The sequence below is a fragment of the Geotrypetes seraphini genome, chromosome 2, assembly GCF_902459505.1.
Source record: "Geotrypetes seraphini chromosome 2, aGeoSer1.1, whole genome shotgun sequence".
Classification (NCBI taxonomy): Eukaryota; Metazoa; Chordata; class Amphibia; order Gymnophiona; family Dermophiidae; genus Geotrypetes; species Geotrypetes seraphini.
In genome coordinates this window covers 63,272,264-63,298,040 of record NC_047085.1, presented here as the reverse complement: position 1 = coordinate 63,298,040, position 25,777 = coordinate 63,272,264, and the positions used below count along the sequence as shown (strand labels likewise).

The window sequence follows — 25,777 nt, the reverse complement described above, 5'->3', positions numbered from 1 at the left end:
TACAAGGGTAATTGAATATACCACTTTCCAAATAATCCCAATGCAAGATGACGCATTAGTTGTATCATTCAACTAGCTTCTGCATTCCTGCAGAGAAGAAGTTTTTGGCTGCTCCCAAGTAGAGAATGACACGGGGAAAAAATCTGTCCCCGTCACTGCACCGTCCCCGGCCTACCATACTCTGCACCGCCCTGTCACCGCCGTTCCCTTAACCGCCCCGTCACCGTCACCGCCATCCCTTTCACCGCCCCGTCACCGCCACTGCCATCCCATTCACCGCCCCATCACCGTCTAGCACCCATCTCCTTCCCTCCGCTCCCCCATAGTCTGGCATCTGTCTTCTTCCCTTCCAGCGTCTTTTCCCCACTCTGCCTTCCACATTTCCTTTCAGGGTCTGTTCCTCTCTACCCTCTTTCAATGTCTGTTCTATTCCTTTCCACCACCACTCTTCCCTCCCTCCTTTACCATCTGTTCCTTTCTACCACCCTTCTTTCATATCTTCTATCAGTCCCCCCACCATCATTAGCAGTCTCTCTTCTCCCTTACCATGAGCAAATAGAACTTCTGAAAATTGTATTGCTGAGGCATTATTTCTAGTACGCCTTTTATTCCAGATGGATAATGACATCAATTTTATAATTCTTACTGTCTGCTCTGATTTCATTCACAATTTGGTTTGTGTTTTGTACCTGAGGATTCCATGAGGCATTTAACCTTTTCCTGTCTCTTCTGTGATTTCAAGTTGATTCCTTCAATAATGTAGTCTCAAGGCAGTAGCAGTTTTCTATTTTGGTCTCTTTTGACATTGTTTAAGGGATTTCTTGTACATTTGGTGCTGGTCTTCTTTGATGAGGTCACTTCAGAATCTATTTCCAAGGAAGAGAAACTTTTTCCCTTTCACCCCCTCCTTCCTTGTGTGAGCCGGAACACGCGGTCCCCGCAAGCAAGTAATTTTATATCATTTTCATTCTATTCATTCATAGAAATTAAAGTCTAGATAATGCCAGTCACATAACAAACATGATTTTACAAAAATAATTCCCTGCACAGTCAAGCCTGCAAGGATTACTAGATGTCTTTCAGCAGCTCCCCTCCCTCCCTCCCCCTTACCTTCGTGGCCAAGTCAAAATGATCTACCAACAATAAAATTTTAAAAACACAAAGCACGCTGTACGCAGAGAAAATGTTAATTATCATTTTTATTCCGCGGGTTTTCAAAGAGGTCAAGGCAGATGACTTTATGCAATGTCACCTCAGTAACAACTATACAAAAATAGACAAATATTCCCCCTCCCTTTTTACTAAACTGCGATAGCGGTTTTTAGCGCAGGGAGCTGCGCTGAATGCCCCACGCTGCTCTCAATGCTCATAGGCTCCCTGCGCTAAAAACCGCTATTACGTTTTAGTAAAAGGGGGCCATAGTGCAAAATATAGACAACAGATATAAATTCTCAAAACGGACACATTTTGATCACTAAGTTGAAAATAAAATCATTTTTCCTACCTTTTTGTCTGGTGATTTCATGAGTCTCTGGTCCTTCTTCTGGTTCTTCTTCTTTCTTCTCCTGCCCCCCCCTTTCTTTCTCTCTCCCCCTGGCTCCCCTCTTTATTTCTGCCTTTCTTTCTCTCTCCCCCTGGCCCCCCTCTTTATTGCTGCCTTTCTTTCTCTCTCCCCCTGGCCTCCCTCTTTATTTCTCTCTCCCCCTGGCCCTCCTCTTTCTTTCTGCCTTTCTTTCTCTCCCCCTTGACCCCCTCTTTATTTCTGCCTTTCTTTCTCTCTCCCTCTGGCCCCCCTCTTTATTTCTGCCTTTCTTTCTCTCTTCCCCTGGCCTCCCTCTTTATTTCTCTCTCCCCTTGGCCCTCCTCTTTCTTTCTGCCTTTCTTTCTCTCCCTCTTGACCCCCTCTTTATTTCTGCCTTTCTTTCTCTCTCCCCTTGGTCCCCCTCTTTCTTTCTGCCTTTCTTTCTCTCTCCCCCTGACCCCTCTTTATTTCTGCCTTTCTTTCTCTCTCCCCCTGGCCCCCCCTCTTTATTTTTTCCTTTCTTTCTCTCTCCCCCTAGCCCCCACAAAGCCATCGTGCCAATTTCTCCACTTCCACAATTCTTTCCCTACCCTCACCCCCAAGCCAGCAGCCGATTTCTCCCTGCTCTTTCCCCGATGTCCTGATGTCCTGAACTTCATCGGGCAGCAGCAGCATTCACAATTCACTGCTGTTGCCCGCTTCAGGCCTTCCTTTCTGTGGGGTCCTGTCTTCATGAAAACAGGAAGTAGGCAGGACCCGGCAGAGAACAAGGCCTGAAGCCGGCAACAGCAACGAATTGTAAACGCTGCTGCTGCCCGAAGAAGGTAATGGAGCACCGAGGCAGACCACTTTTCCCTCCTCCCAGCCGAACCCCCGCTGACTCTCCTATCTCCCCCCCTCCGTGAACCTTTCCGACCCTCCCAGCGAGAGCAGCAAACCTACTTCGCGGCTTTCTCCTCCCTCTGCCGCGTCACTGATGACGTCATCAGTGATGCGGCAGAGGGAGGAGAAAGCCGACGCTACTGGAGGGAGGTTTGCTGCTTTCGCTGGGAGGGTCTGAAAGGTTCACTTGGGGGGGAGAGATAGGAGGGTCAGCGGGGGTTCGGCTGGGATGGGGGAGAAACGGTCTGCCTCGGTGCTCCAAGGCCTGGCGCCATTACCTTTTTCGTCCCTCCCGCCCCCCCCCCTTTGGTACGCTACTGCTCTCCAGCTCTCCTTAGTTTGCCGGTTTTCTTTTTCGGCGACCAGCACGCTTTCAAAGAGCCGTGCACGCGCGGCTGCTCAAAGTTCAATCTTCTGCTCTGCTGCAACTTCCTGTTTCCGGTTGGGTCAGAGCAAAAGATTGAATACTGAGCAGCTGCGCGTGCGCGGCTCTTTTGAAAGTGTTCCGGTCGCCGAAAAAGAAAGCCGGCAAACTAAGGTGAGGTGGAGAGAGGAAGCTGGTTAAACGATTGAGCCGGCGTGCGGGTGGGCGGGTGGGGGTTGCGGGGACCGCACGATCCTTTATGCCTCACTGCGGTGACAAGACCATTCACCACTCCATGGGGCGGTGATAGCCTTGTCCCCGTCCCCGCAGAGGCTGCTAATTTTCATTCCCCGTTTTTGGCGGGTTACCCGCGGCTAAATGCAGTAGCCGCGGGTAAACCGCCACCGTGTCATTCTCTACTCCCAAGCCAGGTGAGCACCACTTCCTTTACTTCATCATGTTTTGTCTTTTGCACTCCGGGTCGCAGTGATGCATCCATGTCTATCACAGGTGATAGTTCTCTCCAAAATACTCAGATCTTCTTCATACCATCTCAGGAACTGGGTCGCAGCCTCCACACACTGTTGCTTGTGCAGATCAGTAAGCTGTCTGGGAACCCATCGTGTGCAAACTTTCCTGTATCCCAAATCATCATGCATTATGGCAAATGCAGATTCATAGCTGATATCCGAATTTGCAGCCAATTAAGACATCATTATCCATCGGTCTTCTCTAATCGAAGCATCTGAGCTGCAGTGTGCTCTTGTGTATTGCAATGTTGATGGGCAACCAGAATGACTGTTGGTTACACTTTTTCTTCCCACTTTAAACTTTTTACCCGCTCATAAACCTTTCATTGAGAGTCAATATCCGATGGTAAATTTTCACGTTTCACTCTCTCTGCCCAAAGAAAGCGCACTACTGCATGTTATTCTTCAATTGTGCAATCTTGCAATGGAGCATTCATGTTTCTGACCTCGTGGCTGCTGCATGACTAAAGGCTGAGCGCTGCACTGTGCATGGACGAACTATCCAGGCAATGTATGAGTGCATATGATGCATTTTGATAGCTGTTCTGGTTATCGCATAATTTAACAATTGCCTTTAATTTTTGATTCGCCCTCATACCTTGGGCAATGGGGGGATTAAGTGACTTGCCCAGGGTCACAAGGAGCAGCAGTGTGGGTTTGAACCCACAACCTCAGGGTGCTGAGGCTGTAGCTTTAACCACTGCGTCACACACTCTTATTGTAGTTTTTTCCATCATAGATTTTTTATTGTGAATGATGTAAGATTAGAATATGACAAAGCTATAGAGCTGTTGACAATTTCCTTTAAATTGAACACAATAAAATAAAATGAAATCAACTCACTGATGCATGCTTGACATGTATTATGAAGAAAATGACACATTACCTCACAATTATTTTTCTATTTCTACTTGCATCTCACATTTTAAATTACAAAGAAAATACCCATGAGAGCTTACAGCAAATACAGTTCATAAAATACAAATAAGCCAATCAATCCAGCACACATTTATGAAATAAATAAATAAAAATTCACATCCTAACAGCCCACTGAGCTCAGGCTCCTGTTACTAAGCTGCACTAAGAAATAGGCTTAGGAACACATTAAAGCACTTTTCCTCACATGCTAAACTCATTTCTAATGTGGCCATCAAAAGGGGCTTTTTCAATTTGTTTGATTATTGGCCCTACATGTGCTAATGTTAGCATTAGCATGCTGCCGTTTAAAAAATTTACTGTGAAAGCAGTTACCACCTACTAATAAAGTAGTGTTAAAGATTCCTGTGTTAGGAATGTACTAACGGTGGTAATGTGGATGTGTTAGCTCAGGGGTAGGGAACTCCGGTCCTCGAGAGCCTTATTCCAGTAGGGTTTTCAGGATTTCCCCAATGAATATGCATTGAAAGCAGTGCATGCAAATAGATCTCATGCAAATCCGACTAGAATACGGCTCTCGAGGACCGGAGTTCCCTACCCCTGCGTTAGCTGAATAGCGCATCCATGCTCATTCTCTGCCATCAAAAAATAAATGAATATATATTTATTGCATGCTTATTGTATGCAGATGGCAAAATTAGCATGAAATGCTTTAACACATCCTTGAAAATATGAATATGTATACTGTATTTTTCGCTCCATAAGATGCACTCTAGATTTAGAGGAGGAAAACAAGAGAAAACCCATTCTACCAACTTCTCCCTGCCAGGCTCTGCACTCAACCCCACACTCCTTGCCAGGCTCTGCACGCTGTCCCTCCTCTGGTGGTCTAGTGGTAAGACGGGACAGGGCACAGATGTCAAGGCAGATGACTTTTTAAAATATGCAATGTCACCTCAGTAACAACTATAGAAAAACAGACAAATATAGACAACAGATGTAAATTCTCAAAATTGACACATTTTGATCACTAAATTGAAAATAAAATCATTTTTCCTACCTTTGTTGTCTGGTGATTTCATGAGTCTCTGGTTGCACTTTCTTCTTCTGACTGTGCATCCAATATTTCTTCCCTTCTTTCTACCTCCTGCATGCTTTGTCTCCTCCAGACCTCATTCCATTCCCCAACCAACATCTTTGTCCTTCCATGAGTCCAACTTTTTCTTCCTCTTTCCCTGCCTGCCCCCTGCCACCCAACACACTCCTTTCCCTCCCCCAACTTTTTCTTCCTCTCTCCCTGCCCCCTCCCCTTTCTTTCTGTCTCCATGTCCCCCCTTCTTTCTTTCTGTCTCCCTGTTCTGCCTCCCCTTTCTTTCTCCACAAGTCACCGCCAGGGCTGTCATCTGGGAACAGGCCCTCAAGCCACTGCCGACATCTGGGAACAGGCCCCTAAGCCGCCGCTGTTGCCTCAGAGTTCTCCCAGTTTCCTAACGCTGCAACAGGCCAGCAGCCTTATTCCTGACGTCAATTCTGAGGTTGGAGAGGAAGATTGGCTGGCCCGGAACTTCCTCTCCGATGTCAGAATTGACGTGGGGGGAGGGGTTTGGCTGGTGTGCCCAGCGCTTCTGTAGTCGCTGCTGGCCTGTTGTGTCGGGGAACAGGGAGAACGCAAAGGCAACGCAAGTCATATTGCCTTTGTGATCTACTGGTCGATCGCGATCGACCTTTTGGGCAGCCCTACCTTATTCAATCTCGGTTGTCCTCATCCTTTTAGTTTTCCTCCATATTTAGAATAGAGCAGACAAGGTTCATTTGATTATATATCACTATGGAGTCCTTTTATTAAAGTGCGCTAAATGCTAAGGTACCCATAGAATGTAATGGGCGCCTTAGCATTTAGTGCATGCTAAATTGGTTAGCATGCCTTAATAAAAGGGACCCCTCATATGAAGAAAAACCCATTTTATCTGAGGTAATAAGCCATTGATTACATTCCAAGGTAAACTGTAGAATCATCCATTGATTTTTTAAAAATGAGGGTTTACGAGTTACATATGTTATAGGAGAAACATTTTCCTTCATATTATTCTGCATGTGTTTATTGTGACAGCTAGATTGGACTAATAGATTTGATAGCTTTCTTCTTTGCAACAGAAATTTGGCATGTGTTCATGGCTACTAACCATGTCAGGGCAGCTTTCAAAATGTTTGACATCACAGTGTTCTTCTAGCTAAGATTTCAACTGAACCAAACAGGGCCTCTTTTATCAAACAAATTAGCATGGGCCAGTGCGGCAAATGCACAGAATCCCATAGAGTTGGCTTTGGGAAATCCACTGCTTATTCTTAGGATAAGCAGCATAAAATCTGTTTTACTACTTGTGATCTAGCCAGGTACTTGGGACCTGGGTTGGCTACTGTTGAAAACAGGATACTGGGCTTGATGAACCTTCGGTCTGTCGCAGTATGGCAATTCTTTTGTTCTTTTATTTTTTTTTTTATTTATACTTTTGAATACATTTACAATATCCAATTATTCAAGGAAAAAAAGAAAACATCTCTCAAAACAATTTCATAATCATTCATTCTTACAAAATTATTTTTAAGCCCACATTATGGGGAAACATGTTACAAATTCTAAACAAACAAATTTAAAGGAAAAGATTAAGGATAAGAATTCTCCGTTCGTCCCAACGAACCTTGAATCATTCCTTACTAATAGGGATTCTAATTTCTCCTCTTATTCTCTACTGATGAAACAAAATCATTTCTGTTCTCTTGCTATTAAAAATTGTTGTAATTGTACGGGGTCCCAAAAAACATACTCAATGTCTTGTAACTTAACTATACATTTACAAGGAAATTTCAGGTAAAAAGATGCCTCTAGAGCCAAAACTCTAATTTTTAACTTCAAAAATTATTTTCTTCTAAGTTGAGTTGCTCTAGAGACGTCCGGAAAAATCTTAACTAAATCTCCACAAAATTTTGTTAACCTATTTTTAAAGTAAAGTTTCATTAGTAACATCTTATCTATTTCACTCATGCATGTATGTTATCACCAGGGTGGACCGACTCTGAATCACTTTTGTTCTTGATAAAAGATGCCCTAAGTATTTGGGGGTAGTGAAGACGTGAAAAGTGTGAGCCATGATTCAGTGAATATTGCATTATCTTGGGCAGAAATTGGATGAACTGTTGAGAGGCCATGGAGTTGGCAGGGGCAGACACATGCATAATATGTCATGATGTTTTTATAAGTCCATTTTCCTTGTCAGAAATCAGGCTAGAAAAGTATCATCTATAACTTGTTTGACAGGTTTTCAATTGATTCAAGTAAACTAATATACTAATCATACTACCATATTTATTGCTCTCAAGAAAGGATTTTTTTTCTTTAAAAAGATGATTTAATAAAAATTGAGGAAGGCGTTCTTATCTTGTGCATGCATTCATTTATTCAAAAACGTTTACACAGTGTTAATGATTACATTTCTCAGAGGTTTACAGCATGTGTATTAACTTCTAATAACACATGTTGTCACTATTAATATTCATTCTTCCCAAGAACCATGTGTTGGGTCAAAGCTCAAATCCTGAATAGATTTCTTTTTATTTTAATTTAATCATTTTCTGAAATTATAATAATCACATTAAGAATGACTACTAAAGATATTTGCCTTTATTATTTTGATTTAGAACTTAATGTATTTACCTCACCTATTGAGCCACTTTAAACATTTGGAAAGCTAATTTTCTCTCCCTCTGGTTCCCCCCTCTTTTTGACTCCTCACCCCATGACTTGTTTTCCATTTCCTTCATTAGCTATGCATATGGCATAAACAATAGTGCTGCCTGATTTGCCGATTCAAATTGATTCACCAATTCACATGATTCGGTGAACCAATTCAAATCGATTCACTTTCTAAAATAATCAGACTCACCAATTCAGTGAGCCCTATCTTATCACCTCTGGGTCTCCTAAAGCAGCAGCGGCGATGGCCAGCAAAAAGAGGCAGTGTTCAGAACAGGCTGCGCTTGGCCTGCCCTGCCAGGGCTTGCCCTTCACTGTGTCACGGATAACATTGCTGATGATGTGACAGAGGAAAACTCTGGCAGAATAGGGCAGAAGTAGCCTGTTCAGAGCGCTGCCTCTTTCCACCGGCTACTGTTGCTGCTGCTTTGTGAAGCCCATATGTCAGGTTTCATGGTAGAGGGGAGATCAGTCAGGAGGTGCTACACAGGGGGGATAGGAGGTAGGGAAAGCTGCTGCATAGGGGGGGGGAGAGAGGAGAGAGGAAGAATTGTTGGACATAGGGTGGAAGAGAGGAAGAGAGGGATGCAACAAAGAGGTAGAAAGGGGTGAAGGAGAAATCCTGCATATGGTGGAGGGGAGGGAGACAAGAATGGAGAAGAGAGAGAAGGAAAAATGTTGGACATAGGGTGGAGGGCAGGGAGAGGTGGTCCATGGGAAGAGAAAGAAATGTTGCACATGATAATGAAGGGGAGAAAGGGAGAGATGCTGCATGGAGGGGATTAGAGAGATTTGACCCAGGGCACAAGGCAGGGAGAGAGAGATAGGTAGACAGAGGGAAAGAAACAGAAATATTGGATATGGCAGTGAAAGGGAAGGTAAAGAGTAGTAGTAGAAGATGGTTGGTGAACATGGGGAAAGAAGAAAACGTCAAATAGGCTAGAGCAGTGTTTTTCAACCTTTTTACACCTATGCACCGGCAGTAATAAAATAATTATTCTGTGGACCGGCATCGGTCCATGGACCGGCGGTTGAAGAACACGGGGCTAAGTCTTGGGCCAGACCCCGCCCATCTCTACCTAATCTCCACCCCAGACCTCGCCCCCATAATAGTACTAATTGCACCTTGCATGTCCCGTGCCTCATCTGGAAGCCTTCCCTCTAACGTTGCAACGTCAGAGAGAAGGCTTCCGGTTCAGGTGCAGGATGCTCATAAGAGTCACTGCCCGTGGCTTTGTGCATTGAATCAGTTAGGAAGAGGGAGCTGGCTCGAAGATAACGCTGCATCGATCGCACCGTGGACCGGCGGTTGAAGAACACCGTTTTGGGCCTGATGCACGTGCTGGCCCTGTGGTCCAGCAGGAAATTTCTGTGGACTGGCACTGGTCCATGGACCGGTGGTTGAAGAACACTGGGCTAGAGACCCTGGCAAGCAAGTTAACAGAAGACAAACAGAAACCAGAGCCTGGGACCAACATGATTTGAATAATGTCCAGACAACAAAAGATAGAAAAAATAATTTTATTTTCTATTTTGTGATTACAATATGTCAGATTTGAAATGTGTATTTTGCCAGAGCTGGTGTTAGACAGCAAGCGTGAACTAGGACCTAACAGAGAGGAAAAGTATTTTTTATTTTGTTTATACCAGAGCACCAGCGTGAGGTTGGAGAGGGCAATGAGCAGGGAGGGGAGCGGGGAGGCCTATGCTGGTTCCCCGAGGGTGGGAATATGGGGTGATTGTACAGACGCATGACAGCCAGGTCAGGACCTAACAGTTCACCTCGTGAGAGGGAGGTATCTCTCCTGTCCTGGCTCGGCTCACTACTGGACCATTAGGATTTAAGGTGGACTCGGGGAGAGGCCAGCACTGGGTCCTGAAGGAAGGAGGGAGTGGGTGGGTATACAGCTGGGCAACATTTGAATATAAACCTTTATATTCAAGTTAATATTTCCCCCCCCCCCCCTTTATAGGAGTAAAATGTTATCTTGGTTTATATTCCCATGGGTTTATATTCAAGTACTGTATATTTAGTAAAGTTCAAATTTGTCATTTTGATTAGCCAGTTCAAGTTCTATGACTAACAATTCTGTCCTGAAGAGATGTATGTGATTCTTGGATATATCTTAACCAATAATATCTTATCCTGCAAGGAATGAGTTTTCCTTAGGATTAGGGGCCTAGATTGGCTACTGTTGTAGTGGGCTATGTCAAACTTTGATCTAACCCAGTATGGCAATTCTTATGTTCTTAAAGGCCATATAACTAAGTTAAATTAATATAATAACATATAGCATTTGCCAAATAACATGCTCTTAACATGGGATTTTTTTATCACAATAAAAGTTAAATAATAATACTGTATTTTAAATGTTAACCTGTAAAGCAGCTCATTATTATGGTAAATAAATAATAACACCATTTGCATTAAACCCCACAAGCTTGTTATACATGGGAAGATGACACCTCAAGAGTTGGTTATGTTATGTGCAGTCTTATATCTCACTAAATCTTTATTAATTAAAGTTCTAGGTGGGTTACATAGAATTTTATTTAGAGTTAAATATGTTACATTACATTACATTAGTGACTTCTATTCCGCTTGTACCTTGCAGTTCTAGGCGGATTACAAAGAAGCTAACGACATTTCCAGGAAAATTACAGTTTAGGAATTAGATTGCAAAGAAGATAACTGGACATTTCCAAGAGATTTGAAATTTAGGGAGCTGTATACATGGTTGATACTTTGGAAAGAGAAATTACAAGAGAGGGTGAGACTTTGAAGGGGGATTTACAAGGGAGAGGAAAGAGCAAGGGGAAGAGTTAAGATATCTGGATAAATTTTTTGAATAGCAGGGTTTTGATTCCTTTTCAAAATGATTTGAAGTCGCTTGTTGTTGTCAGCAAGTTGGAGATGGAGCGGTCAAGTTTTGCTGCCTGCGTCGCTAGTAGGTTGTCAAACATCTTTTTGTGCCGAGTCCTTTGAATGGGGGGTAAGTAAATGGGGTCTGAGTTCTTCTTTGTCTAGTAGTAAGGTTCTGATTTAGGCGGTTGTTTAGGTAAGTGGGGCCAGTGCCATTTAAAGCTTTGAATAATAGACAGTATAGTTTGAATTGAATTCGTGCTTGTATTGGTAACCAGTGTGAGTCTAGGTAGGCAGTGGTGATGTGGTCATATTTACTTAGCGAGTAGATCAATCTGAGAGCTGTGTTTTGTACAGTCTGTAGTTGTTTTATCATGTATGCAGGGCATGGTAGATAGAGGATGTTGCAATAGTCCACTAGACCTAGGACTAGGGATTGGACTATGAGCCTATATTACTCTATGTCGAAGAATTTTCTTATTTTTCTTAGATTTCTCATGGTTAAGAGTGCTTTCTGGGTAGTCTTGTTAATTTGGACCTGCATTGTGCAGCATCTTTCTATCATCACTCCTAGGAGTTTAAGATCGGACTGTATAGGGCAGGGGTGTCCAACCTGCGGCCCAAGGGCCGCATGCGGCCCCGTGAAGTATTTTGTGCGGCCCCGGTCTAGGGCGATGCAGTGTTTTTCTCTGCTGCCCCCAGGTATTTACCGTCTTGCCGGCTCCCTTCTCTATCTTGCTGCAGCGTTTGCGCATTTGTGCGGCCCCAGAAACATTTTTTTTTGGCCATTGCGGCCCAGGGAAGCCAAAAGGTTGGACACCCCTTGTATAGGGTATTTGGTGGCATTAATTTCTAATTCTGAAATGGAGGGGGTTTTGGCCTTTTCGAGCAAAATAAATTTTATTTTGTCTGAGTTTAGTTTCAGTTTGTGTTCTATCATCCATTTTTCCACCGCTTCAAGTGTTTTTTCAGTTTTTCTGTTGAGGTTGGATCTGGAGAATCAAAGGGGAGGAGTATGGTGATGTCGTCTGCGTAGCTGAAAGATGTTACATTTAGGTTATCTAGAGTGGTCCCAAGGGAGGATATAAAGAGGTTGAAGAGTGTAGGTGACAGTGGTGACCCTTGTGGAACTCCGGTTAGATCATGGGATTTAAGGTCGTTTGATTTTACTCTGTAAGTTCTTGATTTAAGGAAACCTTGGAACCAGTTGTATACCCTGCCTGAGATCTCTATGGCTTCAAGTATCTGTAGTAGTATGGAGTTGTCAACCAGGTCGAATGCAGCAGAGAGATCAAGTTGAATTATCAGCATCCTTCTGCCTTTACTAAGGTGTTCTCGGGCTATGTCTAGTAGGGTTGCTAGTAGTGTCTCTGTGCTATGCTTGGATCTGAACTCTGATTGTGAGGGATGAAGTAGGTTGTGATCTTCCAGGTAATTAGTGAGGTATTTAGCAACTAGTCCTTCTATTAGTTTAACGTAGATTGGTATTGAAGCGATGGGTCTGTAGTTGGAGGGGATATCTATTGGGCCTTTATGATCTTTGACAATTGGGGTGATTATGATCTCTCCTAAGTCCTGTGGGTAAAGACCTTCCGTGAGCGTGGTTTGTATCCATTGCATGAGGCTAGTTCTGAATTTGGGGGAAGCATTTGTTATCAGATATGTGGGACAGTTGTTCAGGTCGCATGATGCTTGACTGTATTTTTTGTAGAGTCGGTTCATATCAGACCAGTCTACTACTGGGAAGTCGGTCCAGTTTCTGTCAGCTGCTATGGCTTCTCCTATTGTAGGGTTTGTTATTATCTCGTCGAGGTTGGGTGTGTGTGTTGATGAAGGTGGTCCTGATCTTAGTAATCTTGTTTTTGAAATAGTCTGCAAGTTGGGTTGCTGTTGGTGGATGGTTTCCTTGTGCGGCTAGGAAAGGTTTGGTATCTGAGGTCTTTTACTAGTTTGAATAGTTTTTTTGTGTCTAGGGTCTCCATGCCGACCAGTTTGGAGTAGTAAGCTTTTCGTTTTTCCTTGAGTTTGACCTTATATTGTTTTATTAGGCTTCTCCATGCTATTTTAGTATGTTCTTGGTTCTTTTTTTTCCAGTCTCTTTCCAGTTGTCTGCAATGCTTTTTGAGTTGGAGAAGTTCGGTGTCGAACCATTTGTCAGACGGTCTGCAAATTCTGTATTTTGATTTTACTGGCGCTAGCTCATTCAGGATTGTTTCACTTAAGGTTCGCCATTGGGATGTGAATTCTTTGGGGTCTATGGTATCGATTGCGAGGTCTGCTTTGTCCAAGAATGTGGTGGGTTCAATTTTTTGGCGGGTTTTGTGGGGTTGATGTTTGTTATTGCATTGAGCCCAGTTGATGTTGAATGTGTATTTATAGTGGTCTGACCCGTTTGAGATGTAGATTTCAGGTTTGTGAGGGTGTTGAGTCATGTATGCAGTGATATCTAGTTGGTGGCCTTTGTCATGTGTGGGTTGGGGTTTAAGAATCTGGTAGGTTAGTGCTTTGGGGTATGATAGTATATTTTCAACTTTTTTGGAGGTGTGGTCTTCTAGGTGAAGGTTTATGTCTCCAAGGAGCAGGTTATATGTTGACGTTAGAGAGTTCTGGAAGATGAAGTCTTCGAATACTTGTTTTTTTGTGATCCATTTTCCTGGTGTTATGTAGCAGAGAATGCAGGTCAAGGTACCTTTGAGTGTATTGTTGGATAGTTGGCAGGCTAGAAGATCCAAGTAGGGAGTAGAGTATTTGTCTAGAACTTTTATGTTGAGGTTGTTTTTGACTAGGATGGCCAAACCTCCCCCTCGCTTTTTTTCTTGGCAGACCATCTCTAATTTGTATCCCTTGGGGCAGAATTCTGTTATGCAGGGGTCTGATTCGTAGGTAAGCCAGGTTTCGGCTAGGAATAGGCAACCTAGATGTTCTTTAACTATCCAGTCCTTTATTAGGTCTGCCTTTGGGCCTATCGATCTAATGTTCATATATGCACAAGCTATTGAGATGTATCTTGTATGAGGAATGGAAGTGTATTTTGGGTGGAGGAGGTTTCTTGGTTGTGGATGGGGGTTGTGGGCTGTTGTCCTTGGCTTGGGAGGTGGTCTTTTTCCCCAACTGGGAGGGATGTTTTTATGAGTGAACGTTGAGCAGTCTATCAGATTTCTGGGTGAGTGGAGTTTCCTGGATGGTTGAAGATGTCTGTAGGTTTCTATCAAAACTGGGATAGGGGATATATAGTACCCTGCTGTTTTCCAATTAGTTAAAACCAGGAAGAGTAGTAAGAGGACTTGTATGAGTTTTGCTGTGCGGGGTGTCATTTTGTTATTGTGTGAGGAGGTAGTTCTGCCTCTGTCTGGGAGCTGGACGTGGGGTATAAGCTCCTGGAAGGTCTAGCACTATATTGGAGGCTGTGGAGAGGGGGGAAGAAGACTGCTCCCTTCCTTTCTGCCCTACTGGGCTGGGGTTGCAGCTGTGCTCTCTTGTGGGCTCTTAGCAGGGTTAGTAGGTTGGTAGAGTTGGGCCTGAGGTGATTTTTTTATTTTTATTTTTTTAGCGATAGAGTCTAAGGAGGAAAAGAGTAGAAGTCTAGTCTAGGCGTTAGAGTCTAGGGAGGAGAAGAGTGGGAGTCGTCTCCTTACCTCTCAGCTCTTCTAGGCCAGGACAGTAGCTGAGTTCTCTTGAAGGGTTCGATGCAGGGCTGGTGAGTCGTCTACTGGAGTAATTCGTGTTTCCTGGGTTAGTGTCTTCTGTCTCTTCGTGCTGTCGCTTCGCAAAGGCGCATGCTAAGGCACATGCGCCTTTGCCGTGTGCCTTAGCTGGCGCACCGAACGGCTGCGCGCCGTTACTGACGCTCAAATTTGTAGAAAAAGAGTTTCCTCTCCCAGCTGGCTGTGGGGAGGAGGCAGAGCGGAGCTCTCCTGGCTGGCTGTGGAAAGGGGGCGAAGCGGAGCTCTCACGCCCAGCGAGCAGGGGCCGATGGACTTCCTCCCTGCAGCGGCGTGGACTGGGCTCCCGCCGCTCAAATTTGTAGAAAAAGAGTTTCCTTTCCCAGCTGGCTGTGGGGAGGAAGCGGAGCAGAGCTCTCTCGGCTGGCTGTGGAGAGGGGGCGGAGTGGAGCTCTCACACCCGGCGAGCAGGGGCCGATGGACTTCCTCCCCGCAGCAGCGTGGACTGGGCTCCCGCCGCTCGAATTTGTACAAAAAATTATACACATAAAGTTATCAAATTATACATACAGTCTGAGGCCATGTATCATAAATAGCAGCTGACCATTAACATTATCTTTGTATCAGGTGACTTGTGCTGTTAGTCTGTCTCTTTGAACCCCTAGTAGGAATTTCTTAAAAAGCAATGTTTTTAGATTTTTGCTAAACAGTGTATATTCTGTGATTATGTGAATTTCAATGGGAAGTGAGGTCCACACTTTTGCTGCTTGGTAGTTGAATGATTTGCTGTGAGATGTCTTGTATTTTATATCTTTCAGAGTAGGGTCAGGTTGTTAGAATTACATTGGTCCGCAGATCTACCTAATGTAAAACCCCCTAGTGGTGATTACAATTTAATGATTACAATTAAATGTATGAGATGTTATAATCACGGACAGATGTTGCAATACTTTTCCCCTTCAATTCACACCAACACAGAGGTTAAACATTTAGGCCCCCTTTTATCAAACTGCATAAGGTTATTTTTTTGTTTGTTTTTAATTGCAGTCTGCTGCAGTAAAAGCTCTGCTCATAGGAATTCAATGAGCACTGGAGCTTTTACTGCAGTGGTCTGCGATAAAAAAAATCCTTTCACCACTTAATAAAAGGGGCCTTAGGTATTTGTATCTATTTTTTTTTGCAGCTTTAAAAAATATAATAATAATTGAAGGTGAAAGAAAACTAAATAGGTATGTCCTACAATTGTTTTTAACAGATGTTGTTTAAACAAGGTAAATTCAATTTAAATATAAATAAATAGTAAAGCTAATTTACCATTCACGTGATCAAATTTACATTGATTACACCATTTTAGTTAGTGATGATGATCAAACCTCAAACAAACATGTCATGCTTTTCATCTTAATACCAACTTTGTTCCAGGATATCCAGAACCGTAGGTAAGTATTTGACTAGGTAATTCTTTTAAAACCAGAGAGTGTTTTTCAGTCCCAAAGTTCAATAAAATACAAAACATGTATATATGAGTGCACGTAAAAATAAAATAGTTTTTTTTTAAAAAAAACCTTTTTTCACCAGTATTGCTACTTTCTTGAGCTGGTTACCACTGAGTTGTTGTCCTGTCATCTATCTGGAGCCAGCAGCTCCTCTTAAGATCTGGATGTTTGCTACTATCCTATCTGTAAACAAATAAAAGGAAGCAAAACCTTAACCTCCCTAGATGAATGCAGGCTAAAGTACTTATAAGTAAACTTGCAAAAGAACAGATAATTATCTTATCCCTAAGTTGATCTTCCCAGAAAAAAAAAGCTTCTGATATGAAAACAGCTCATGGAGTTTCAATGCACACATTCACACAATATCTGAGCCACCTCAGCTTTATCTGCATAACAAGTATTTTTTTATTCAGAAATAATGAAACTCCTCAGTAATTATTTCAGTCTCCCACACAGAGCCTGCTAGTATATCATAAATACTAAATAGAAACAGCTCTGCGCCATAGAACTTCTTAGAATTCTAAGTCAAGAGATCACTCTGAAGGCTTTAGACCTTCAGTTCTCAAAAGAACATTAGCTTTCAAAAATAGTTTCAGAGTCTCCAAGCTTTACACAAGGTATATACTGGTTAAAGCCTCAGCAGATTAGTAATCAGAAAAGAATGCACTCCAGCAGAAAAACATCTGAATACTAAATTACATATAAAACATTTGCTGTAAACACCAATAATATTAGATAATCTGAGTTGAATCAGTGGTCTTACATAGTGAAGGGACTAAAATTATCTATGGTCTGTGTCCCATAAATGGTGAGATGGATCAGGATGGGCTGGAGTTAGCTTTGACAGCAACTCCAGCAGTGGGGTAGTATAGCTGATACCAGGCAGACTTCTACAGTCTGTGTCCTGTATGCGATCCCAGTTCCTAAACAAACTTTGGCTGGGACACAATTTTTTTTCTAAATATTTTCCACCTGCATTGTTATTTCTTTTTTCAGGTATTCGGGAAGATGGAGTGACAACTCAGAACTGCGTCATGGTTTCAACTGCAAGTGGGAAACTTAATGCAGAGGGCTTAAAGAAGACTAATTCTGCAACTCAGTGTGGAAAACAAGCAGTGCACAGTACTGGAACGATGACACAGAAACAAAAAAATATCTTTAGAACTGCAGAGGTATGAAACTAAATTATGTTGCAAAACTTTTTTAAAATAATTTTTAAATGTTTGTATTGGAGATGTTGTGTTAGAGTGATACCATTTTAGGTCTGGCTTTTCCTCATTGTACCAATAACAAAAAAAGGGGCACAGAACCTTATATTAAAATGCCTTTAAACCAAGAAGGTGCTCAGATCCAATGAATGGAAAGAAAGTCTCCAAACTGGGGACAAACCCCTATAGAAACTTTCACAGAGTCTATCATTGCACCATCCTCTGAGGTAGAAAGGTAATTGAAATATAATCCATTTTAACATTAAATGTGTGAATGTCCAATAAATATAAATGTGTTGTCTTCTAAGTGAAAGCAAAAGTTGACTTAACTTAAGGTGATCCAGAAAGGAGAAATGTTCTTGCAGCGTGTGCATGAACATTTCTCCTTTCTGGATGTGGTAAAACCTTATTACCTTGTATGCCCATTAGGCATATACCTTGCCTGAATCAAGTCCTGAAGGGTCCCTTAGTAGCAAGGGACACGCTAGGTCAAAGGTTTTGTCACGTCCCCGTGAGCTCGCTGCGCACTTCAGGGGCGCGGGTGTGACAGAATGTGGTTGCCCAACTCTGTGCTAGACAGTTACAGCTAGGTCCATTTGAGTGGGAACACAAGGGATCAGGGTTGTGTACCTTCTTCTATAACAGTTTTCTTTCCCTTTGGGTTGAGCCCTCTAGTATTCACAAACTGCCAAGAGTCGCAAGGACAGGTTCAAAAGCATGAGACTAGCAAATGAGAGATACAAGGGAACAATAGAACACTGTGGGCTCCTTTTATGAAGGCGGGTTAGCAGTTTAACATGTAATAGTGCGTGTAAACCGCTAGCCGCTACCACCTCCTCTTGAGCAGGCGGTAGTTTTTCGGCTAGCGCAGGGGTTAGCACGTGATGAAAAGTCGTGTGCGTTAAACCCGCTAACGCGCCTTCGTAAAAGGAGCCCTGTGTGTGTGTGTAGGCCTGGGTTTACCTTCAATTTAGGGTCTCGGTCCTTTGAGGTAAGTGCAAGCCAGTATCCTTCTACTTTTTATATAGGGCCACAGGATCCCCATGATCAGGTTTATTGGAATTACAATTGTGAAATTGGTGGAGAAGTCAACTGGCATGGACATCAGAGGCATTTACCCATGATCTAGCTTCTGGTCTGTTGCCCTTCCTATGCACTAATTATTGTAACCTGCCCCCGAGTTTCAAAAGTCTATAATAGACTGAACCTTGCACTCAGGGTTCCCATCCACCATGACAGGCCCATCTCCTATGTTAGTGAGCTGACTTAATCAGGGATATATTAAACACACTGGAAATATGCAAGAAAGGTGATAATTTCAAGTTTATGGAAATGGATCCCAGCACTTCCTGTACCTCGTAAAAACTGATGCGTTTAGGGCTCAGTTTAGCAGAGGGTACTCCAAGTTGAATGTGCTTGACGGACATCGACAGCTTGTCTATCACATTATATTGAGATCCTGCATGATGATGGTGGTCTGCCAGTCATTTCTGTTTCTTTGTGGCTAAATACAGTACAGATATACTGTGTAACGGAGCCGGTACCTGTGCCTTCAGTGTTGCCGGTCTCCGCTCACCTGAACGCCACCTTGACGTGCTTCCTTTAGGTAGGAAGTCCCGCTGGACCACTCTTCATAACTCAAGAAATATAAATGATACAAAAAAAATGAGTTCATGGAGCAAAATCAATTGCTTTATTGTGAATTGGAATGAGGGAGTCTGTTTTCACACACAGTCCTGACTCCACAATTATAGAGAAAATCCATAAACAAAAATGTAGCTGAACCCAAACCACAAGGCTCAGCTATCACCTTAATGCAGGCAAGTAAAGTTATCAGATAGTCCAAACAAACATCCAAAATGCTGGTTCATTAAACTTCAATAGTCTTTCAACAATATAGCAAGCACTGCTGGTAGTGCTGTAATCAAGCCCTGAAGTTCAGCTGGCTTCTTCCCACTCAGCTTAACTGAACTGATGTGGGGGAGGGGAGTAAGTGAATCCACTATAAACTTTTCTGAATAACAGAATGCCACGAATGGCCCCACTAACCCTCCTTGTATGGAAAGTGGATTCTCCCCAAGTATCTCCTTACTTCCCTCAGGTAATTACCACAGCCAGAAAGAAAAAATAATTAAACTTCTGGTCTTCAGGTATTCAAAGTTTAGTACAAAAAGAAAAACGTTTTTTTTTCCTTTCTTTTTTTCTCCTGCTTCCCTCAAGCAGGCAGTCACAACCAGCACAGGTCATTTAAAGGAATACCAGAATCAAACATTCCTTCTCACACAGTGTAAACCCAACCCAGGAGGTTTATAAATCTTACAACTCTCAGCCCTGCCACTTAACTCATTTCCATTGGCACCTCTTCAGGCAGAATGAAAGTTTCTCCAAACTCCATGGGTTCCTCGCTGAGTAGCTGGCTGGCCAAAGGGTCTGTGTCAGGCTCCTGCATTTCCCAGTCAGGAACACCTTCAACAGGAGAGATCCTTTCCAGGTCTGGCCCTGAGTAGACTGCCCTCCTCCTTCTCAGAGCAGCCTCTAAAGTACCTAGGGGAATCTGACCTGCCCTGGAAGGGGGAGGAGCTTTCTGCCGATTTCCCCTAGCTGTCTTTGGGAGCCTAATCATTCCCTTCAGCTGGGAGAAGCCAGGGAAAGGGAGTTCTCTCTGGGGCTGTTGTGGGTTGTCCCAACTCTCCTCTTCTCCTCCCTGGAGCTCAGCCCCGACTGAGTTAAAGGGCCAGCTAGATTTTTCCTTAGGCTTGGTCACAATCCTATCCCCGTGATTTGCCCTCTGGATCACTGGACCAGGCTTGACAATAGCCTGCCCTGGCGAAAGCTGCACTTTAGGGATAGGATTGTGACATACCCTCACCTTTAAGGGCTGCCCATCCTGGGATCCTAAATCCCTCTCAAAACCGTTTCCGGGGTTTATTACCCCTTCTTTCCTGACTTAGGGGAGGTGGGTCGGGGTCTTCAAAATCTTCTGGCCAACGTAATAGGGCAACCTCCCGCTGCCCTCCTGCCGCTCCATTACAATGATCTCTGGGACCCTCTAGCCCATCCACCCTCTGGGCTAATGCTGCGACCACCTGTGTTATTCCCCCCAAGTCCTCTTTTCCTAGTTGGGCAATTTGTTCCCTCAATCCGTTAATATCCTGGTCCATGCCCTTAAATGTAGCTAAGACTTTCTCAAAATGCTGCGCATGCTGTTCTAACTGCTCCCCCTGTTCTTTTTGAGCTACCACCCAGCTTTCTGTCTTCCCTGCCTTTGCCGTTAGCTGACCACAAGTGTTTTTTATTTCCTTTACACTATGCTGAACAGCTTGTTGTTGGTCTTGACTTTCTTTTAATTGTCCCTGGACCAACTTAAGCTGGGCGGTGACTTGCTCCATGAGGCGGGACAATTTCTCCGATTCGAGATGGCACTGAGTAAGAACCTGTTCCCTGGACCTTGTATGTTCAGGATCTATGGGGTCTTTCCAAGTTTGGTAACTGGCTTCAGTACATGCCTTAAACCCTGTTTCCCAATCCTGCCGAGCAGAGGCTAATTCCTTTTTCATCTGATGTACCTCATTCTCAAGTTTAGTAAGGGCCCCTGTCACCACGTTCCCTAGGGGAATATCTAGGGGTTCCCCTTGGACACTACTTTCAGGCACATCCATATCCGTGGAGCCAAAGCCTCGCTGTGCTCTACTTGTCTCCGGTAGGCCACTACACTGTATCACGTCGGGGTGCCAAATTCTTTCGCAGATCAGCTGTGCTACCCGGTCTCCCAACTGTACCTTGTATTCTGAATCTCCGTTATTCACAAGGAGTACAGCTACGTTTCCCCTAAAGTCCGGGTCAATAACCCCAGCAGCTACATCGATTGAGTGGTGGAGAGCTAACCCTGACCTTGGGGCCACCCGCAGATAAGCCCCTGGGGGAGGTGATACCTGAATATCCGTTTTTATTAAAGCTCGCCCCCTAACGGGCACCACCTGTTCCTGGGCCGCATACAGGTCATAACCTGCGGCCCTCGGGTAAGCCCGAGTGGGTGCCCTAGCCTTCTCCGAGAGTGGGGCCCATCGAATAGTTGGCCTCCAACTCTTAGGTTTTGGCGCTCGGGGTCTTTGTCTCGCCTCCAGAGAGGCGAGTGAACTTCTCCCTACATGACTCCCAAGCACCCACTTCCCCGGGTCCGGATTCCCTTTAGGCCTCTCTGCCTGAGCTAAAGCAAGCCAGTCCCTTCCTAAAATCAAGGGATATGGGGTGGAATTCAGCACGGCCACCTTCATGTGGATTTTCTTCCTACCGTGCTCTATGACCAGAGGACACACCGGGTATTCCTGGGCCTCCCCATGAATACATGTGATGGGCACCTTCCTCCTCCCCGCATTCCGGCCTTTACCCAGCTCTTCCCACAGTTGCTCTGACATTACAGATACCTCGGCCCCTGTATCCACTAGAGCCAGGATCTCTTTCCCGCTCACCAATACCACCACTCGGTATTCCCCCGGGATCTTGGCCTCAGGCCCCCGGGTATTCATGAAGTCCCTGAGGACCCTACAATATCGCTGGGTATGTCCTATTTTCCCACAGCGATAGCAACGGAAAGCCTCCTTGTGTAAGGACCCCTCCTGCTTGGGCCACCCTGTCCTGGGGATCTGCCCCTGGGATCTCATACGCTTATCCCCCCGGGCCTGTTCCCCCCTTCCTTCAGGGTACTGTAAGGAGATATCCTTCCCTGATCCGGCAAGGTCCAAATAGGTTCCCCCTGCCTGTCCCGGTGGCCCACCAGCTGCGCTTGTAGATGCGCACTGTAGCAGCTGAGTTAGCAGCTTGGTCTGCTCACCCATCGCCATGACCAGTTCGTCATGCTGTTGTCTGGCCTGTTTCTGACTGCGGTCCCATAAGTCCTGGTTTGCTTTTAAAACCGCCTGCAGATTTTCGTTCTGTCTCTGCCTCTCGGCCATCAGGAACTCCATCAGCTGCTGTTGGTCCATCTTGGCCCGCCACCTGGAAGGAAACAACAAGAGAGACCAACCCAAGTGCGGCACCAAAATAACTGGGTAGCCAATCCCCTCACCCACCCCTGGTCAGGTACCTTACCAGAGGGCTAGGTGAGTCGGCGCCTTTGGTTTGTAGGCCTCCTTGGCCCCCAGTCGCTTCACTGCGTCTCTGTCCTCTAATATAGACGTCCGGATCTCCCGAGGTTTCTCCCCCGACTCTGGTTCCCTGCCGGTATAGCTGGATTCCTCCGGACACTTGCTTCCACTGCACCGCCGACTGGAAGACGTCTGGAACTCCGCTCCTCGCAAACAGGAACCAACACAACAAACTAAAAAAACAAGCTAAAGAAATAAATCATTCAAAAGTCCAAAACTTTTTTTTTTTTTCTTCCAACTATCAAATTTTTTTTTTTTTTTTCCCAAAAAAAATTTCACCGCATGTCCAGCAGGAGGCGCACTATCCCACTTCTGACACCACTTGTAACGGAGCCGGTACCTGTGCCTTCAGTGTTGCCGGTCTCCGCTCACCTGAACGCCACCTTGACGTGCTTCCTTTAGGTAGGAAGTCCCGCTGGACCACTCTTCATAACTCAAGAAATATAAATGATACAAAAAAAATGAGTTCATGGAGCAAAATCAATTGCTTTATTGTGAATTGGAATGAGGGAGTCTGTTTTCACACACAGTCCTGACTCCACAATTATAGAGAAAATCCATAAACAAAAATGTAGCTGAACCCAAACCACAAGGCTCAGCTATCACCTTAATGCAGGCAAGTAAAGTTATCAGATAGTCCAAACAAACATCCAAAATGCTGGTTCATTAAACTTCAATAGTCTTTCAACAATATAGCAAGCACTGCTGGTAGTGCTGTAATCAAGCCCTGAAGTTCAGCTGGCTTCTTCCCACTCAGCTTAACTGAACTGATGTGGGGGAGGGGAGTAAGTGAATCCACTATAAACTTTTCTGAATAACAGAATGCCACGAATGGCCCCACTAACCCTCCTTGTATGGAAAGTGGATTCTCCCCAAGTATCTCCTTACTTCCCTCAGGTAATTACCACAGCCAGAAAGAAAAAATAATTAAACTTCTGGTCTTCAGGTATTCAAAGTTTAGTACAAAAAGAAAAACGTTTTTTTTTTCCTTTCTTTTTTTCTCCTGCTTCCCTCAAGCAGGCAGTCACAACCAGCACAGGTCATTTAAAGGAATACCAGAATCAAACATTCCTTCTCACACAGTGTAAACCCAACCCAGGAGGTTTATAAATCTTACAACTCTCAGCCCTGCCACTTAACTCATTTCCATTGGCACCTCTTCAGGCAGACTGAAAGTTTCTCCAAACTCCATGGGTTCCTCGCTGAGTAGCTGGCTGGCCAAAGGGTCTGTGTCAGGCTCCTGCATTTCCCAGTCAGGAACACCTTCAACAGGAGAGATCCTTTCCAGGTCTGGCCCTGAGTAGACTGCCCTCCTCCTTCTCAGAGCAGCCTCTAAAGTACCTAGGGGAATCTGACCTGCCCTGGAAGGGGGAGGAGCTTTCTGCCGATTTCCCCTAGCTGTCTTTGGGAGCCTAATCATTCCCTTCAGCTGGGAGAAGCCAGGGAAAGGGAGTTCTCTCTGGGGCTGTTGTGGGTTGTCCCAACTCTCCTCTTCTCCTCCCTGGAGCTCAGCCCCGACTGAGTTAAAGGGCCAGCTAGATTTTTCCTTAGGCTTGGTCACAATCCTATCCCCGTGATTTGCCCTCTGGATCACTGGACCAGGCTTGACAATAGCCTGCCCTGGCGAAAGCTGCACTTTAGGGATAGGATTGTGACAACTGTCAGGTCTTCCACATATTGATTCCACAAGTTGATTTGCAATAAGAACATCTGTGATGATAGGACATGCATAAAGGCCATGGATGTTTCAGTGAGGGAGCATTATTATGTGGAAATTCTGCCCAGGAAAATAATTCAGTCCAGGACAGAGTGGACTAGTGGTTAGAGCTACAGCCTCAGCACCCTGAGTTTGTGGGTTCAAAACTCCATGTTGCTTCTTGTGACCCTGGTCAAGTTACTCAATTCTCCACTGTCCCAGGTATGTTAGATTGTGACAGATAGGGAAAAATGCTTGACTACCTGAATGTAAATTGCTTAGATAAGAACATAAAAATAGCCTTACTGGGTCAGACCAATGGTCCATCAAGCCCAGTAGCCCGTTCTCATGGCGGCCAAGCCAGGTCCCTAGTACCTGGCCAAAACCAAAGAAGTAGCAACATTCCATGCTACTGATCCTGGTGAAGCAGTGACTTTTCCTCCAGAAAATTGTCCTAACCCTTCTCAAAACCAGCTATGCTATCTGCTCTTACCACAACCTCTGGCAATGCGTTCCAGAGCTTGACTATTCTCTGAGTGAAAAAATATTTCCTCCTATTGATTTTAAAAGTATTTCCCTGTAACTTCGAGTTTACCTTAGTCTTTGTAATTTTTGACGGAGTGAAAAATCGATCCATTTGTACCTGTTCTACTCCACTCAGTATTTTGTAGACTTCAATAATATCTTCCCTCAGCAGACTCTTTTCCAAGCTGAAGAGCCCTAAACGTTTTAGTCTTTCCTCATACGATAAGCGGCATATAAATAAATGTGTTGGAATTTACTGAAGGCAGTGTACAGCAGGTATAATTCAACATATAAAACTTACAATTTTGTTAACAGCATAAGAGTAGTAAAAAGACCAAATATAAACATAAATACAATGAATGAAGTAAAATCAAAATCAGTAAATTGAAACTTAATAATAGGACTATCGTGAAACAGTTTCAAAAAATATACTTAGTAACAGTTCTGTTCAATCCTTATGGTATGTGTCTGGTAAATTGCGAGACAGATCAGGATGGATTGGAGTTAGCTTTGACAGCAACTCCAGTAGTGAGGCAGAATAGCCAATGCCAGACAGACTTCTACACTCTGTGTCCTGTATGCGGCAAGACAGATGAGGAGCAAGTATGCATATTTTTATACACATTCACATCGTCTTGAGTACAGGTCTTACCTATCTTGGATGTCCCAATGTCAATAATTAAAACCCTTTTCCTGGATGTAGGAGAAGGCAGAAAGTTGTATTGTCAGGGATAGTTTTATGATTTATTTATGTCATTTGTGTCCGGTATTTTGTTAGGTTGTAAATTGTTATTTGTATGCCCCCCTGTATTTTGGATGTCTTTTTGTAATCCACATAGAATTGTAGAATATGCGGAATATAAAATAAAGATGTCTAGTGAGACATTTCTCCTGTTGTGTGTCCCGTATTCCAGGGGGTATGTTGGGAGGCATAGAAACATGATGGCAGATAAAGGCCAAATGGCCCATCCAGTCTTCACATCTGCAGTAACTACTCTCTCTTCCTCTCTCTAAGAGATCCCATGTACCTATCCCATGCTTTCTTCAATCCAGACACAGTTTCTGTCTCCACCACCTCTTCCAAGAGACTGTTCCACGCTTCTAACACCCTTTCTGTAAAAAAAGTATTTCTTTAGATTACTCCTGAGCCTATCACCTCTTAACTTCATCCTATGCCCTCTCATTCCAGAGCTACCTTTCAAATTAAAGAGACTCAATTCATGCACATTTACACCACATGGGCATTTAAATGTCTCTA

General features: G+C 44.1%; 1 protein-coding gene across 1 annotated transcript in view; it reads left to right on the top strand.

Moving 5' to 3' along the window:
- The window catches only part of BAALC (BAALC binder of MAP3K1 and KLF4), a 46,591-nt gene that overhangs the window by 19,540 nt on the left and 1,274 nt on the right, over positions 1-25,777 (top strand). Inside the window, exon 2 of the mRNA XM_033933913.1 lies at positions 16,943-17,118. Coding sequence (XP_033789804.1) covers positions 16,943-17,118 — 176 coding nt within the window. The remainder of the gene's footprint in view (positions 1-16,942; positions 17,119-25,777) is intronic.